A 16,618-nucleotide genomic window follows, 5' to 3' on the forward strand; every position below is an offset into this window, starting at 1 on the left:
TGATGGGTTGATTTTCCTATCAAGCATTTCACGAAGATTGTAAACCACACAAAAACACTTGAATTTAATGTTTGTGAACAAATTTAAGTCTGAGAGCTAAAATAATTGTGCTATAGATAATCCAAAACTACTTCAAAAAAGTCTATACAGCATACTGTGTGCTATTTTCTTAATACTGTTTCAACAATTTCTGCCAAATGCTACTAAAGAAAACCTCTCTCAATTAAATCAGTGTGAAACAAGTAACATCAACAAATGCAACAAACTAACACCTCTCTACTCTGTGAGAATGAGGTCCCAAGAAGGAATAAAAACTAATTTTCAAATCAAAACTGGGGGGAAAACTCATTACAGAAGCATAGAAATTATAGAAACAAAGAGCTTCTTGCAAAACTTAATACAGAACTGCAACTCTACAGTCATCTCTGATGGTCATCAGCCCATGCATTTATAAGTCTGGAGAACAGTTTCCCATCTTCTTTCTTAAATTTCTTACTTAAGCTCCCTTATTGTGGACTGCAGTCAATACCACCAAACTAGACTGAATGTGGCAACTCCCTCATGTCCTCTGAGTCTAAAGTCATCAATGCTAACAGGGTTCGCACAAGTTGCTCAAGCAGAATCTGGAATAGAGAGACGTATTTACTCAACAGGGTTACCATGACCTCTTAGTCATTTCCTGACATTACAGAAGGCATTTTGCACTGAGGCTGCTACAGAGAGGCAGAAATCTACTGGTTAAAAGCTCTACAAAAAAACCAAAACCTTAACACATACCTCCAAAACCAACAATCAATCTAACTTAATTAGAAATTACATGTTAACATTCGCCCATGCATTCCCTACATGAGAAAACACCTAGAAACTCTTTCTTGTTAAGTAAATGTGCAACTGCAAGCCATGTCAAATGTTAAGTAAACTGCAAATGTAGCTATGGGCTAGAAGCTAATTCCCTGAAAAATAAGTGCACAAGTTGACTGTGGTGTGAATTTTCCGTTTCATTTTGTTCTCAATTATACCAACATCAGGAGATCAGGTGTTTATTCACTGAAACAGGTCTTTTCATCAATAAAACATTCTTCCATCAGCAAGACACCTGTAACAATTTAAGTTTCTTCAATATCCTAAATCCCAGTTAGGCAAAATATGTTAACACATAGTGACATTCAGAGCATGAGCACTGGCACTGAAGTTAGGTACCTTTATTAAAATGCCTTGCTGAGCTGGAAGGTCAGCCATGTGCACCTTTTATGATAAACAAAAACAATCTTCTCAAATGCCGCATCCCCTGTTCTTTCACCAGAGCTCTTTCAACTAAAGACAAGTGCAGAATCAAAGCGGTCTCTCTTTTTTCTCCCTCCACCTCTTTTTTTTTTAAGCTTAGTATTTATAAATTTACTCTAAGTAGCAGCACCGCACGCACAGCTGTACACAAAGAATCTCATTAACAGGTTGCCTTATGTGGGCACCTCTGAAAGCTTAACTTCTGCCATTTTAAGAGTACATTCATTTAGCAAAAACTACTGGTTTTCTATTTCAGTTAAAAGCATACTGTTTTTTTCCTTTTTGTTTTTGAGAATGGAGAGAGCTACTTCATTTACAAAAGTCTGATTTTGGTTTGTGTCTAAAAGCTAAAGGCGTAAATGCAGGCATTTGCTTTCATTCTTCTATTTATTTGCATTTCTTCATATTTGTCTTTTTAATTAACCATGGTCTAATGAAATAAAAATAACACATTGCTGGGAACTGGAATTGTGAACTTTATATGGCTGTTATTTTTTCTTTTTTATACTGCTATAATAATAAAAAATTACAAGTGCTATAAAGTTTAAGATCAGTCCCAAAATCAAATTCTGGGTCTACTTTTGCTAAATAGCTTAGGATGTACCACAATGCACCACCAAGAATTTTCTGGTGGAATAATCGGAATAGAAATCAAAAGGTAATTTCTGTTCATTAGTGCAATTTTTTTTTTTTAAATACCAGAGCTGAACTACTAGAGAGAATGTTAGAAATCACATGTAAATGCACAAGGAAAACATGTGGACTTTTGGCAGTGTTCAGGAGAATAAATCTGCAGTTAAATTTGGATAGAATTAGCAGCCACGTTGGCTACTAACTATAATTAAAAGGTACTTTGTAGAGTTATACTGCTTTAGGACACCTGTCTACCATTGTGAAACTGATGCCTTTTATTTGATGTGAAATCACTGATGCCTTTATTTCTTCCTGGAGATAAACAAAGCGTTGGTTAACACAAGAGAAATCCTATGTTTGATGCAAAACCAATTACAAAGGCTATACCAAAACAGTCATTACCCATTTTGATAAAGAATCATGACACCACAAATACTATTCAAAATTTTTACTCATTTTTTTTATTTCTTATAATTTATTTCTTTCTTCTAGAAGTAAGAAAAATATTTGTTCATATCAATTTAACACGGCATTTCCACTATGTTTCCCAATTGTCCCAGGCCCCTCAGAAACAATACATCATAGTCTTTGCAGTGCTAATGCACCAGGACACTGGTGCAGAGTGTGCTCAGCTGATTACAGCTCCCAGAGGCTCAAAAAGGGCAGCACCATCATACAAAACCAGGGCACAATGCCCAGACTGCCTGACACAATAGCTGAACAATGGTCCTTTTATTCTGTTTCTCTACATCAAATATATCTGTGGTTCTGTGGGGTCTGCTTCCTGCCTTCTGTGGACCACAGCTCTATACTACTGGTAAATTTGTTACAGCAAACAGATAAAGAGTACAAAAAAAAACCCCAGATTTTTGCTTTTCTGCAGTGCAATATTCTATTGCAGTATAACACCACAGCCAAATGAACCCCTGTGGTTATTACCCACCTAATGTTGTAAAAATATTACTATGACATTTTGTCTGGTCAACCATCTTAAAGGTTAATTCTGTTTCCTATTTGAGATTTTCCTCTAGGTGAGCCATTCTGTGCACTTTCTATTTACTGATTCCAAACAACCCCCAAACTGTTTCATTGCTCACTCTCACTGTTAAGAACATATTGACTGGCTGCCTGCTCTGCTGTTTAATTCATTTATGCTGAGAGTCAGGCATGAAGATAGAATTTTAAATGTGACATTTGCAGGCTGTTGGGTCATTTGAAGCTCTGACAACACTGGGGAGTTCCTGACATACAAACTGGTCCTGACTTCCAATCTTCCATGTTCTGAACACATCAGAGATTCTTCCTGGAGGTGCAGATTTCAGCCAAAAGTTTTTAAATCCCTTGTGTTTACACCTCACGGAACAGACCTGTACACTTTAAAGTTTTAAAATAAAGCTTATGTTTCCTTGAAGGTAAAACCAGCACTGCCTGCAGCGTGCAACTCAACTGCTTAACAACACTGATAGACAAAGGTATTTGAAAAGACCTACAATAATAATAATAATATTAGGACTTTGTAAGCAACCTTGACATTTAGTGGACTTTTATTTGCTCCTGTTGATCTTTAAGCATTCAAAACCAGCTCAGACTGAAATCAGTCTTACATTGTCCATCTGGCTTATGGCTACCTTGACCCACCCCAAGTCCCAAACGTGAGGTTGCAAGTTTCCATTATCTCATCTGAAGGCAGTGAATGGACTCCACCATTTCTCTGTGTCAAGCCATTTCTCATCACATCTCAAAAGTCATGAAAATCTGGTGAACTTCCCACTGACTGGAAATGGGGAAACATAACCCCTATTTTCAAACAGGGGAAAAAAGGAAGCCCTTTACAGGCCAATCAAGTCTCACCTCTCTGCCCAGCAAGATCATGGAGCAGATCATCCTGGAAACTCTGCTAAGACATATGAAAAACGAAGTGATTGGTGGCAGCCAACACAACTTTACCATGGGCAAGTCGTGCCTGATAAATTTAGTGGACTTCTATGAGAGGGTCACAGCACTGATGGACATGGGATGAAAAACTGATGTTGTCTACCTGGACTTGTGCAAAGTGTTTGACACTGTGCCCCATGATATCCTGGTCTCTAAATTGATACACACAGAATTTACAGGTGGATTGCTCATCAAATGAATTCCATCAAGGAACTGTTTTGATGACTGCTCACAGAGTGATGGTCAGTGACTTGATGTCTAAGTGGAGACAAGTAAGAAGTGATGCTCCTCAGGAGTTGGTACTGTTTAACATCTTTGTCAACAACATGGACAGTGGGCTTGAGTGCACCCTCAGCAAGTTTGTGGGTGACACCAAGTGTGTGGTGCAGATGACACACTGATGGGAAGGGATGCTATCCAGAGGGACCTTGACATGAAGTTCAATAAAGCCAAGTGCAAAGTCCTACACCTGGGTCAGGGCAATCCCAAGCACACATACAGGCTGGGCAGAGAGTGGACAGAGAGCAGTCGTGAGGAGGACTTGAGGGTCCTGGCTGATGAAAAGCCCGAATGTGCGCTGGCAGCCCAGAAAGCCAACTGAATCCTGGGCTGCATAAAAAGAAGTGTGACCAGCAGCTCAAGGGAGGTGATTCTGCCCCTTTATCCTGCTCTTTGGAGACCTCACTTGGAGTATTACATTCAGCTCTGGAGCCCCCAGCACAAGGAGGACATGGAAATATTAGACTTTCAAGCATCATGAAGAAGGGAGACACCTAGTCTCAAAACTCATGTTTTACAGTATACCACAAGTTTTATGTATGTTATTTTGGCTTTTTCTTAGGAAGGGGAACGCTATTGAGGTTAAGATGCAAATTCAAAGAAATTAATGGATTTTTTCCCTTTTTTTTTTAATCAGTAGACGCGAAAATTTTAACAGCAACCTCTGAAGCATTAACTGTGTCATACAGCAAGAATCTTTTCATTGCCATGATCATGATAAGACTTTTCTAATTTAATAGTTGTCATCTGAACAAGAGTATGTTGGTTTCACATACTTCCAGCATGAGTGCATTGATAATGTGTGTCCCAGAAAAGCAGTTTAAGTATTACAGATGTTGTTTATTCTCAAAAGAAGTATTTCAAATAGATAGACATACCTGGTGTATTATTTGAGCCACAGGAAGTTGTTCTGCATATTTTAGTGGTTCTGTTGCCAACTCATCTTTTGGAAGCCTGGGAAAAAATGAAGTTCACATTTATCAAAGTTTACAATGTTTTCCAAGTTAAAATACTGAAATTTAAGAGTTTCAGGCACATCACTTAAAAAAAAATGTGGTATCTGGGAGATTTTTCCCTATTATGAACAAGTGTATTTTAAAACTTAAATTGAGTATTTCTTATGAAGTTGAGTGAAAGAATACACATAGAGTAACAGAAATGTGTGTAATATTGTGGCTTTTTTCCCTGACCAAAGCACATGAAACAAATTTAGCACCAGAAACCTTTAAATTCTGTTTTAGGTGAATAAAGTGTTGGTGAAAGCTGGATTAAAATTCCCACACAAAGTCTTATGTGTTTACAGAGCAGATTCAAGGCTGCTAGTGATAGAAGCTTCTTCACTCAGTCCTGCCAACATAATTCAAATATGACCATCTCAAAAGGCAGGAAGGATTATTCATCATTTCCCATTTTTGCTGCAAGTGCACATAAGTGATCGGATGTGGTAGAAGTTCAAGACCACAAGCATTTGGGCATTTGCCAACACAGTTATGTGTACTACTGATTTCAGAAAAGCCACGAACTAGTGGGGACAAAACCAGTAGAATACTTCACAAGGAAAATGCATCATAACCCTTTAAACTTTGAATAAACTGTAGTTGCAACTGAAAATTCAGAATCCACGAGCAGTCTCTTGAAATAATATTTGAATGATAGCATATGAATATGAAAGGATGTTTTAAACCCTTCAACCATACTTCTTTCATGTACTGGAACTGCACAGTGTGCGCTACACTTTCAAAGTACCATTCAAGGTTTTCATCAGCCATTTCTCTCTGAGAAGTTCAGAATACAGGAATTTGAGTAAAATGACAAGTAGTGAAGGAAGGAAGATCCCCACAAAACCAAGGCCTTTCACTGCAGTTAATGCAGACAAAAAGTATGCTTCAAAATGTTCAGCGTGAATTCTAGCAGTATGACAGTTAGCCACTTTCACTACTTAACAGTTTTAAGCACTACAAATCCCTTTCAAGATGATTATATTACTATGAAAGCTCCATATACTCATTGTCATTTTTCAGACCAAGCACGAGTTTACTGGCCTAAACGCTTGTATAACAGGTGTAAGGCAATTTCTTTTTGTTTCTTTTATCTTAACCACAAAGCCTGGTTCCTTCTAACGAATGTGAGAACTGGATGATGCAGTAAGAAATTGCTATCCTGTAAGCAGCGCAGAGGATAAAACACTGCATGCAAAAGGCTTCCATCAAACAGCATCCATCCTTAAAGCTCTGAGAACAGGAGTGAAGTCCAGACTTGTATGTTCTGAGAAAGGGCTAGAAACGGCTATTGGAGCTTAAAGTCCCCTGAGAGTGGGCACAGAACTATACTTTAAACAGTTTTATTAGTAAGTACAGAAACAGCTTGCTGCCAGTAAAATTAAGCAACATGACATAGCTCACAATAACATGGCTGAATTCTCTCCCCCAAAGCAGGGTCTTCATCCAAATCTGACTGCTCCTAGGCACATGTTATGCCCTGAACCACGCACAAACGCTGTCCAGGAGAGCACTAGCTGCCATGATCCATAACAGTATCATGGACCATGATAAAATTAAACATTTTATGACTGCTAGACAATACATCAGTCCGTGTAGTTTACAAGCACGGAAGCAGCATCATATTCTGTCCTTAACAAAATTACATTGGTTGACTTGGTCAGCTTTGCAAGCGGACCAAAGAAAAGGCACAATCAGGGCAGTTAGTACCAAAAAGAAAGAGATTTGCTGCATAACTGCTATTTCTTTTTACATTAGCCCTAAAACTAGTAGCTCACTGATGCTGAGCCTTCTAAACATAATTACCTGTAAAAGGCAATCCTCTTCTAGAAAGTCTAAAGTATAGGAAGGTCATGACTAGAGAGGAGAAAAAGCTCAACACAGAAAGGGAGGTTCTACTTCCTCCTCTTCTGCAGGGGTTAGGAAGTGAATAGGTCAGGACAAAGATCACCTCCATTACAGTCATCATGACCTTGCCTCTCACTTTCACAGAGGGACAAAAGTAAATTGGTTACTACTCTTCTTCCAGAAATAACTTCCTAGGATGGCATTCGCTTTTGCTCAAAACCTTCTATGCCAGGGAAAAAAACAAATAATTAAAAATAAAACTAATCTGTAATTTCAGAAAATTAGTTGATCTCACTATTTCATTTATATCTTGACACTTAAACCTTCATAAAATTAAAGGCATACAAATTTCTTTGTATGTTTAATTTATTTTGAAAACAATTACAATACAAAACCGAAAGTAATTTCTCATGAATTAATTTCCCAGTAAGAAATGGTCCTTTCTCTCTTGGTTGAGCATGACAGCAGACTGCTGCCAACAGTGCCAAAGCAAGCTAACACAGTGGCATATCAGCATATACAGTATCACGCCTGACAGCTGGTAATGCAAAGCATAAGGAGATCTTGATTTTCAGGGAGAAGACTAGAAAGAAACATTAAATCAGAAGAGAAGTGGGAAGCACTACGAGATAGCAGAAGAGGATCTTGAAAAATTCAATTTAAAAGTTATTTTTATACTGCCACTGTGACTGCTCTTAGATGAAGGAAAGTAAGCATGAAACAGAAACTGTGGAAAGTGAATCTAAATCCAGTAAAATGTGTCAAGATATTTAGTGAAAAATCTTATTTGTTATTTACATTTGCATGCTCGCTCTTACAGGAAAAATCCTGAGAGACTCAACGTATGCTACAGAAAAATAAATCCTTAGCATCAAGAGGTGGCACATTCTGCCCCAAGTGCTAATCCAACCCACAATCTGATGCACAGAATAGCTGCAGTGGCTTTAGGGCAGAGATGTATTTTATCTAATGCAAGTATTACAAAAATAAGGGGAAAAACCGAGCTACATTGATCAGTAATTGGTTTGTCCACGGCAGAAAGGGGCTGTTAAGACCCTGAAAGAGAGTGAGGAGTCTAGATAACAGGACAGGCTGTACAACATGGATCTCTGGACAAATATAAACATTTCCTAATTACAGACGCAAATAGGACTAATGCTGGTAATCCTTCCTTCCTATTCCTTCCTTCCTTCCTCTAGATTTAATGGTTTCCACAACTCGCAAATTCTTTATGCGTATGACCCATGCATAGGGAATATTGCACCTCAGAAACTACTGTTCCTTGATGATAAGTCCTAACATATAACCACCTCTCCTGGAAACTACACAAAAGCAAAGTCAGAGTGTGAACTGGAAAATGAAGAGGTAATCAGAGACAAAAATGCATTATGGAAAAAGGGGGCTGGAGATGACTTTTTTTACTTGCTGTAGAGGTGCAAAACACACTGGTCCTTAAATGCAGTGTGGTTTATTTGACACACAACTTCTGAACACTACGACTGAACCTACTGGAACAGACTGGAGAACTTGTAGAAGTGGCTCAAAAGCAGAAATATTGCAACTGATCAGGCAGACAGTATGTGACTAAAGGATGCAAATGACACAGCAGTGGCCTAAATCAGACACTCCAAGCTGAAAGGTTGACATTCTTAATCTAAACCTGTGTACAGCACTGATAGCTTTATTGACTGTAAATACATGAACATGCTTGCATCTGGCAATAAAAAGAAAACAAAATAGCAGAGCTTTATGCACCACATCAGAAAAGTTATTAGGCTTCCTATTATAGAGAGGCTGAAATGGGCTATGTCGGGTTTGAGTGAGTAGTTTTAAAAATTGGCCATTGAGAAATTTATCTACCATATCCATACTACAGAAGATTAAGAATTAGACCTTGGATTAATGCCAACTACTTGATCTATCTGCTAAATCCTAACTTCACATGTAAGAATACAGTATGTTTAAACATCAGAACAGCTATGTGCATGGAATATGCCAGTGCTTGTGAAGAGACCATTAGCTCTGTTCTTCCCCAAAAAGTGTGCTAATCAATCTTTTTCCTTTTAACAGAAGGTAAGATTGGCATATAAGCATGCCTACCACGTGGACAGTCATGAAGAAGAGAAGCAAACACCAGAGAGTGTTCCAGGGAACTTCCTCACAACATTCTCACAGCATCAGTTTAGTTTCTGCAGTTAAAGGGTCAAAGCAAGCCTTTTGGCAACTTAAGGAAGCATTCAGCGCACGTTTTGTTGCTGCAACCTTTGCTTAGGTGATTGTGGATGTCCTCCTTCAAAAATTTGATATATTTAATAATGCAAACAACTACACTCACTACCAAAGTACTAAGCTTTGGTAAGCTGGACAGCTGGCAACTTACCTTGGGAGACCTTGCAGGACTGTCTAGCAGAATGCTAATGTGCATCTTTTGCAGTTCATTGCTGTGCAGTCTGAAAGTCTTTGAATGGGTGAACTATCAGTGCGTATTCAAAGATGAGGAGGGGAGAAAGCTATGCCTGCAGCAGAAATATGCAAGCATTTCACAAGTACAGCCAAGCACATCAAGACTTTTTGGTCCATGAATGCTGCGACCTCTACCTTGTGATGCTTGGCAGAACCTAACACAGCAGGTGGCATACTATCAAAGATGGATTAGAAAGAAGATTGCACAAAATTCAGAAATACAATATGGAGATGGGGGGGGGGGGGAAATAATCAACTGAAGGAAAAAAATTATTTTTGATCCAATGAAAAAAAAAGTGGTAGACACAATCAGATTTATAATGATCTAAAGAAGGAAGCTACTGACTTGCAATGAAAAGAAAAAATATTTTACTTCAGTGTGCTTCACACACTGAATTAAAAATACCTCTCTGCAGGAATCTCTCTCTACAGGAATATTGCTCTATAGCTTAGAAATGCAAAATACTTCCTGTAATTGGTTAATTTATTTTGAAATAAATGTGAAATATTTTGACCCAACCTAGATGTAAGTATTTATTCCTGAAGTTTAGGAAACACCTTAAGTCTCCAAATGCACAGTGATTTCTGTTGGATCTGATCATGAACAAGTCTCCTGATGATCCCAGAGTCTGCCAGACACATCAGGTTATAATCTGTTGCTTCATAAACTGGGTAAACTAGACTGTAACAATTCTTTCCTCTGCCTTTCTCTAATTCACACACAATTTCTTAGATAAAAGAATTTCAGGTGACTAACCTCTGTCAAGTCACATATTCTTAACCATCTCAGGATCCCAAAAAGAGGTAACAGAAGTCTGTAGAGTATTTTAACAGAAATACAGAAGTTGACCAATATTGTCCCTCTGCTCTTTTCTAGTCAGTGACTTTTGTCAAAGTATGTTTGTCGCTGAAGGGATTCTCTGTTCTTCCTGCTCCTATTTTTATACTTAAGCAAGACACAGGAAAGGAATTAGAATATTAGCTTAAGTAAGCAGAACTGACTTTGCTGCTTCTGGAAAACACATGACCTGTAGGGCTTCGTTTTGTTATCTCAAATATTACACATTTTAGGTAAATTGGCAAATCTCTTTTGAATTAATTTAAACTTCAACAAGAAGATGCTGCTCATGCACAAAATGCTAATAAAAAATTGGAGATAAAAAGACCAGCTAAGTCTCTCCTCTATCATTGAAAAAATCACCAATTCACCACTTCAGTCCACAGCTAAAAGTAGGTACTCATTGCTTAATGTTAATTCATTCTCACAGCAGACAGAATTTTGCAGGGGGAAAAAAGAAAAAAAGGTCACAAGTGTCTCCATCAAGTTTCCCAAACTTGACCCATATAGCAAGTCCAGCAGTATCAGAGGAGCTTCTACCTCTTGTTCAAGCCAGTCTAAAAAGAACACCACTCACCTAGCTGAGCAAACGTTCAATCTCATTTGAAGTGTGTATATGCTGTATCTAGTAACCGAGGCTTCAGATTTCCTGCTTGGATCTAGTCCTTCCTAATTGTGTGGGGAAATGTTTAAAAGAGCGGTTAAAGAAACCAACCCAGGCTATTATCACTCTATAACTAGCAGTTTGGAAACCCATCACTGAATTTCACAGAAATCTCAAAGAAAAAAAGCAAATCCCTCCCCACCACAACATCACAGAAGCACTTTAAATACTACTACCAGTACATGTCAGAATTATACATTCAGCTGAATAAAGCAAGCTCCTTCTTTCTTTTCATAACTGAAAGCTAATTCAGCAGTGCCTAATCTTTACATAGACCAATTGAACACCACCTGCCAGTGCACAGAAAGTCAAAAATCAGCGAGATGTTGTTAAAACAAATAAAACATGGAAACGTGCCAGGTTAGCAATTCCATTGTGTAGTAGCCATAATTAGTCTTTACAGCAAAGTTCACATTTCTTTAACACCACTATTCCTTCTTGCATATGTTCAAATTAAACAACCTATCTGCCTGTTTACATTGTTACACTTTTCAGGAAAAGACTTTCAAAATCTCCCTAAAACACACATTTTAACTCCCAGTATTTCTACACCTGTGGTACATATTTCTGTTTTTTCAGTTCATGAGTCACGTAATGTACCATCCAGCTAATAATTTCTCATGAGACTGCTTAGTTCACTACAAGAATCTGTCAAAGCAGCAGCAGCAGCAAAGCCTGTTCTCTGCCCAACACCATCCTCAGACCTTCTACTTTACCTCCTCCTATTTCGAGCTTTCTCCTTTATCTTTTTGCTCCTTTACTGCAATTAATCACACAGAATTACAGAAATGTTGTTTCTAAGGGTCTTTTGGATGTCATCCAGTTCACCCTCAGAACATCAGATCAGGTCAGCCATGGCTTTGTCTAACTGAGTCTTCAAAACCTCCACAACCACTCTATGTAAAACTTTAGTGCTACTTGACCCTTTTTTCAGAAATTTCTCCTAATTTACAATCTGAACCTTTGAAGCCACAACCTACAGGCAATGTTCCTTGTTATAAAAAAGATTTTACCTTAACCCTAACTGCATTTCAAACAGGTGCACCCTGCTACTACATCTCCCATCTTTTCCAAGTGAAGTAAGCTCACATCTCTCAACCACCTCTCACAGGTTGCATGCTCTGGGCCATACTGGCAACCCTTCTCCACTTTATCAGCATCTTTCTTGAAGCAGGCGGCCAAAAACCAGACACAGTATTTCAGGTGAGGCTTCACCAGCATCAAACAGAAATAATAATAATACTGATAACACTATTGCTCAATCTGCTAATCTCATTTCTCCTCATGTAGCTAAGTAGGCAGCTTGCCTTACCAGTGATGATGACACTGCTCACTCCTATTTAACTTGGGTGTCCCCCAACACCTCCAGATCTCCTAATCTCCAAGGCTGCTAATCAGCCTGTCAGCTTCCAGTCCTTACTTGTAGAACATGTCACCAACTAAATTTCTTTCCACAAGTGTATGAAAGGCCATATATTAGTAGCAATAATAGACCCAGGTTTTCTTGAAAGAAATGTGCTATGCACTGGGGGAACAGAAAATTCATCATAAAAATTACTCTTCTGGGCTATTGAGAGATTGTTTACTCTGCAATCAAGTTTCCCCTGAAGACAAGACATTGTATTTGATCTTTTTGGATGCAACATGACCAGTAAGATATCTCCATAAAGATGACAACCAAGATACACTGAGAACTGCAAAATGCTATACCACAAATGGTAGCCAACTGCTTTCTCATTCCTCTCTGTAGACAACTCTGAGTGGCCATGGCAGACAGAACTGAGAAGCACTCCAATCAGCTAGCACTGAATACTTTGCATTTTCTGCCAATGCATGTATCTAGGTAACATTATATTGCTGAGCACATTAAAGAGGGCTCTTTACAGAAAGCTGCACAGAATGTATGCAGCTCTTAAGCTTTTTACCAGTTTTATCTTCTGAAGCATGATTTTCATTATTTATGGATGACTTGTGCACTTTGTTGAGATTCTGTTGTTGTTTGTTCTTGTTAATAGCAGATGAAACCTCAACTTCAAACGCTTAGTCAACTTATGTTCTCTAAGGCCAAGGTACTGCAGGTTATTGAGTCTGCTGATGTTGAACAATGAATCTGTTATGTTTGATCCTGTAAGGCAGCCATCCTTTTTCTTCATACTGCTATTTTATGGCTTGCTTTTCTGGTATCAGTAATTTCACAGTATTAGGACCATCTCCCGTTCACCACAGACCACTGCATATTAACCATAGTGCCTGGTATTAAGGTTCAGTAACTTGACAAACCTCACAGCCTTCAAGCATGAATTGTTTTAGTGGTCTGCTCCCAGGAAAGAAAAGCAGCAGCAAGTCGTACTTTACCTGGGTCGAGTGCACAGCACACCACTTGCCAAGTTCCCAACAGGAATACAAACTCGGGAATTTCCTTGCCCCTTCAGGCAAGCCACTAGGTCTGAGACCTGTGAGACAGACACACACTGTCTCTTTCCATTCAAATTCAATGCTGTAGTAGTACCAGCATCTGTCAGGGATACCTGTGCAAGACATATTTGGATTTGCAAGTTACTCCTGGTTGCAAAGCCAAATATTATCCTGGACAAGACCAATTTTTGCTATGTTCCAAGATGATTTCTAATCCAAATACTTGACACAAAATCCAGCATCTCAGACACATGCCAAATCCAGATTTCTGATTATTTCACCCTCCTCTTGCTGGGAAAGAACAGATGCAGTAGCTCAGAGCATGCCACAAGCTATCAGCTCCTTTTCTCTCTATAATCTCCAAGGCACAAGGCTAAAGCAGGAACAGAAGTCTCTCTCAGGGCTACAGGTAAGTCCCTCCACAGTTATCTTAAATTCCTTCTCAGTTATCTTAAATTCTCTATAGAGTTTTCTTTATCTTACTGGAAGTGTAAAGATAAAATTACTTAATAAAAGGAAGTTGGTTTTTTTACAGACTGTTCAGTTTATTTCTATACCTATGTTGATATGAATTCTGCAACGTTTTAATCATCAACATAGTAAATGCTTAAGCAAACAACGATCTTTATAATATAATAAAAGCTAAAGCTACTCCTATAAAATGTCAAGTTCCTATAATATTAAGAAGTACATTTTTCAAGAAAACCTGCATGTGTTGGAGCTTGCCCACAGTAAGAATAGTTCATGGGTCAGCAGAACTATAATCCTAACAAAAATTCTAACAAAGACTAATATTAAGTAGCTATTTTTGAAAACAGGACTTTAACTTTTAAAATGAAACTTTCAGCATTCAGTCGCAACACACCCAAATTTAAGGTGACCACGACCTTCCAAGACCATCTTAAGGCAGTAGTGTGCATAATGCATTCAATGAGTTGATGCGATTTTACTTTCCAAAACAAAACCAAATATCCACTGTCAGAGAATAGTTCATGCCTTATTTTTTTTAATGTAAGGGTTGACATTTAGGGTGATGAAGCTGGTGAGGGGCCTGGAACACAAGCCCTATGAGGAGAGGCTGAGGGAGCTGGGGTTGTTTAGCCTGGAGAAAAGGAGGCTCAGGGGTGACCTCATTGCTGTCTACAACTACCTGAAGGGAGGTTGTAGCCAGGAGGGGGTTGGTCTCTTCTCCCAGCAACCAGCAGCAGAACAAGAGGACACAGTCTCAAGTTGTGCCAGGGAAGGTATTGGCTGGATGTTAGGAGGAAGTTCTTCACAGAGAGAGTGATTGCCCATTGGAATGGGCTGCCCAGGGAGGTGGTGGAGTCACCATCCCTGGAGATGTTCTACAGAAGACTGTATGAGGCACTTGGTGCCATAGTCTAGTTGATTGGATAGGGCTGGGTGATAGGTTGGACCAGATGATCTTGGAGGTCTCTTCCAATCTGGTTGATTCTATGACATAAAAGTAATTTGCAATTTTTGACTAAGACTAAAGCCCTAGCATTATTGGCCTAATCTGTCTTTACCTCATTTGAGTGGTAAATTCTTCCATTATTTAAAAGTCATTACCTGCAAATGCTCACAATCTTCAGAAAGCTGTATCAGTAATTCTGAATGTTAAGTATACATTTTCAGTACACACTACCAGCAAAAGACTGTGTAAAGTACAATACATCACACCACCAGTCCGGCACCAGCTTTTAGAACTTCAGGCTCTCAATACCTTGCATGAAAGGACAAAATCCCCAGTGCTGCTTAGGCCCTTCACAATCCTATATATAAATATGTCTGTGTATCTATATACACATAAAAGGCAACTATGAAACTAAGGCAGGAGTTAAAATTTTCTTGGTTCATTTAGTACAGATAATGAAGTCAGATTTCTCTTTCACCACCTGCCTATAGAATAACTATCAGTTATAGAAGCAATGGAACAACTCCAATTCCACAGTAAAATGCTCATGAAAAAAAATCCAGTGAGGGAAGCACAAAGACAAGCAATAGCTAAAAGAAGGTTTCTTTCTACAGAATTTTGCATGCTACACACTCTCAAATATAAGAAGTCTAGTCAAGAGTTTACATTCTGTCCTGCACCTCATGAGTCGGACTCCTATGCACTGCTGCAACAAAAGTCAAGTTTTATTTCTGTGGTTTGAGTCTATTACCTCTGCAGGAATTTTTCCATGTCTACCCTACAGAGGCTACACATTCTAAAAAAATCTTATGGTAAAACTCAGAGTATGTGACTATTTGGCTAGCATATGTATTTTTTCTGGCTGCTGGTAAACTGGTATTTAGTGCATATGGGCCTTTTATACTTTAATGTCTCCCTGCCTTATTTCCTTAAAAAAAAACACCACAACACAAAAAAATCAAAACAAACAAACAAACCCCCCATCCACCACAACAACCCAAAACACAAACCTGAAAACCTGCTTCTACATTATTTATCAAGACAAGGATGAATGCGGCAAACACACTCATCTCCATCAATGAATAGATAAGTCACTTTGAAATGAAAAATTGCCATTTCAGTAAATATACTGCACTGTAAAGTACTGAACTCTCCACTGGAGAGTTGCTTAGTGACTGCAGTTATTGTCTTATTACTGAGTCCTGGACAGAAACGTGGTAATGTCATAGTTATGATGCACTATATTCATTGAGACAAAATCCTGGAAGACAGATATAGTGGGGAAGACAGCAATAAGAACACCACCTGCTATCTCAAGCTGACTACTAAGCAGCCAACAACATTTGCACTGCAGCAGTTGGCCTTTAGCACAGGCAGGGATTTCCTTAGTATCATGGCACAGCCACGGTGCCATCACCTCTCTCCGAAGAGCTGGCAGCCTGGGACCCGCCAGGAAGCCGTGCAAACTCTGGTAAAATGTAATTTATACCACGAAAATGACAGTGCTGGTGGCTCTCTGTAAGTGAAAAACCCCAGGAATTTCTGTTTATCTCAAGAACACAGGGGTTTTGTTATTCAAATACTTTTGCTATGTCTATAAAAAGACACTATTGCCCAGTGCATCTTTACTAAGTCACTGTACAAGAGGTATTTTCAGTGGGGAGAAGAGAAAGACAGGTATAAAATGGGCTACTGAGAGATTATATAATCTGAATTCAGGACAAACTGACAATGTTATACTATAATCAATTCCAGCAGTACAATGAAAGAGCGTTTTCAGGTATGAGATTTTATTTTGTGGTTTTCTCATTTGGTGGTGTTTTTTTTTTTCCTTTTTTTTGGTT

At 38.7% G+C, this 16,618-nt stretch overlaps 1 protein-coding gene across 1 annotated transcript in view; it reads right to left on the reverse strand.

The window, feature by feature from the left end:
• Positions 1-16,618, reverse strand: part of PIGK (phosphatidylinositol glycan anchor biosynthesis class K) — a 66,386-nt gene that overhangs the window by 18,797 nt on the left and 30,971 nt on the right. The window contains exon 10 of the mRNA XM_054384447.1: positions 5,010-5,085. Coding sequence (XP_054240422.1) covers positions 5,010-5,085 — 76 coding nt within the window. The remainder of the gene's footprint in view (positions 1-5,009; positions 5,086-16,618) is intronic.

This window comes from Indicator indicator, chromosome 10, assembly GCF_027791375.1.
Source record: "Indicator indicator isolate 239-I01 chromosome 10, UM_Iind_1.1, whole genome shotgun sequence".
Taxonomy (NCBI): Eukaryota; Metazoa; Chordata; class Aves; order Piciformes; family Indicatoridae; genus Indicator; species Indicator indicator.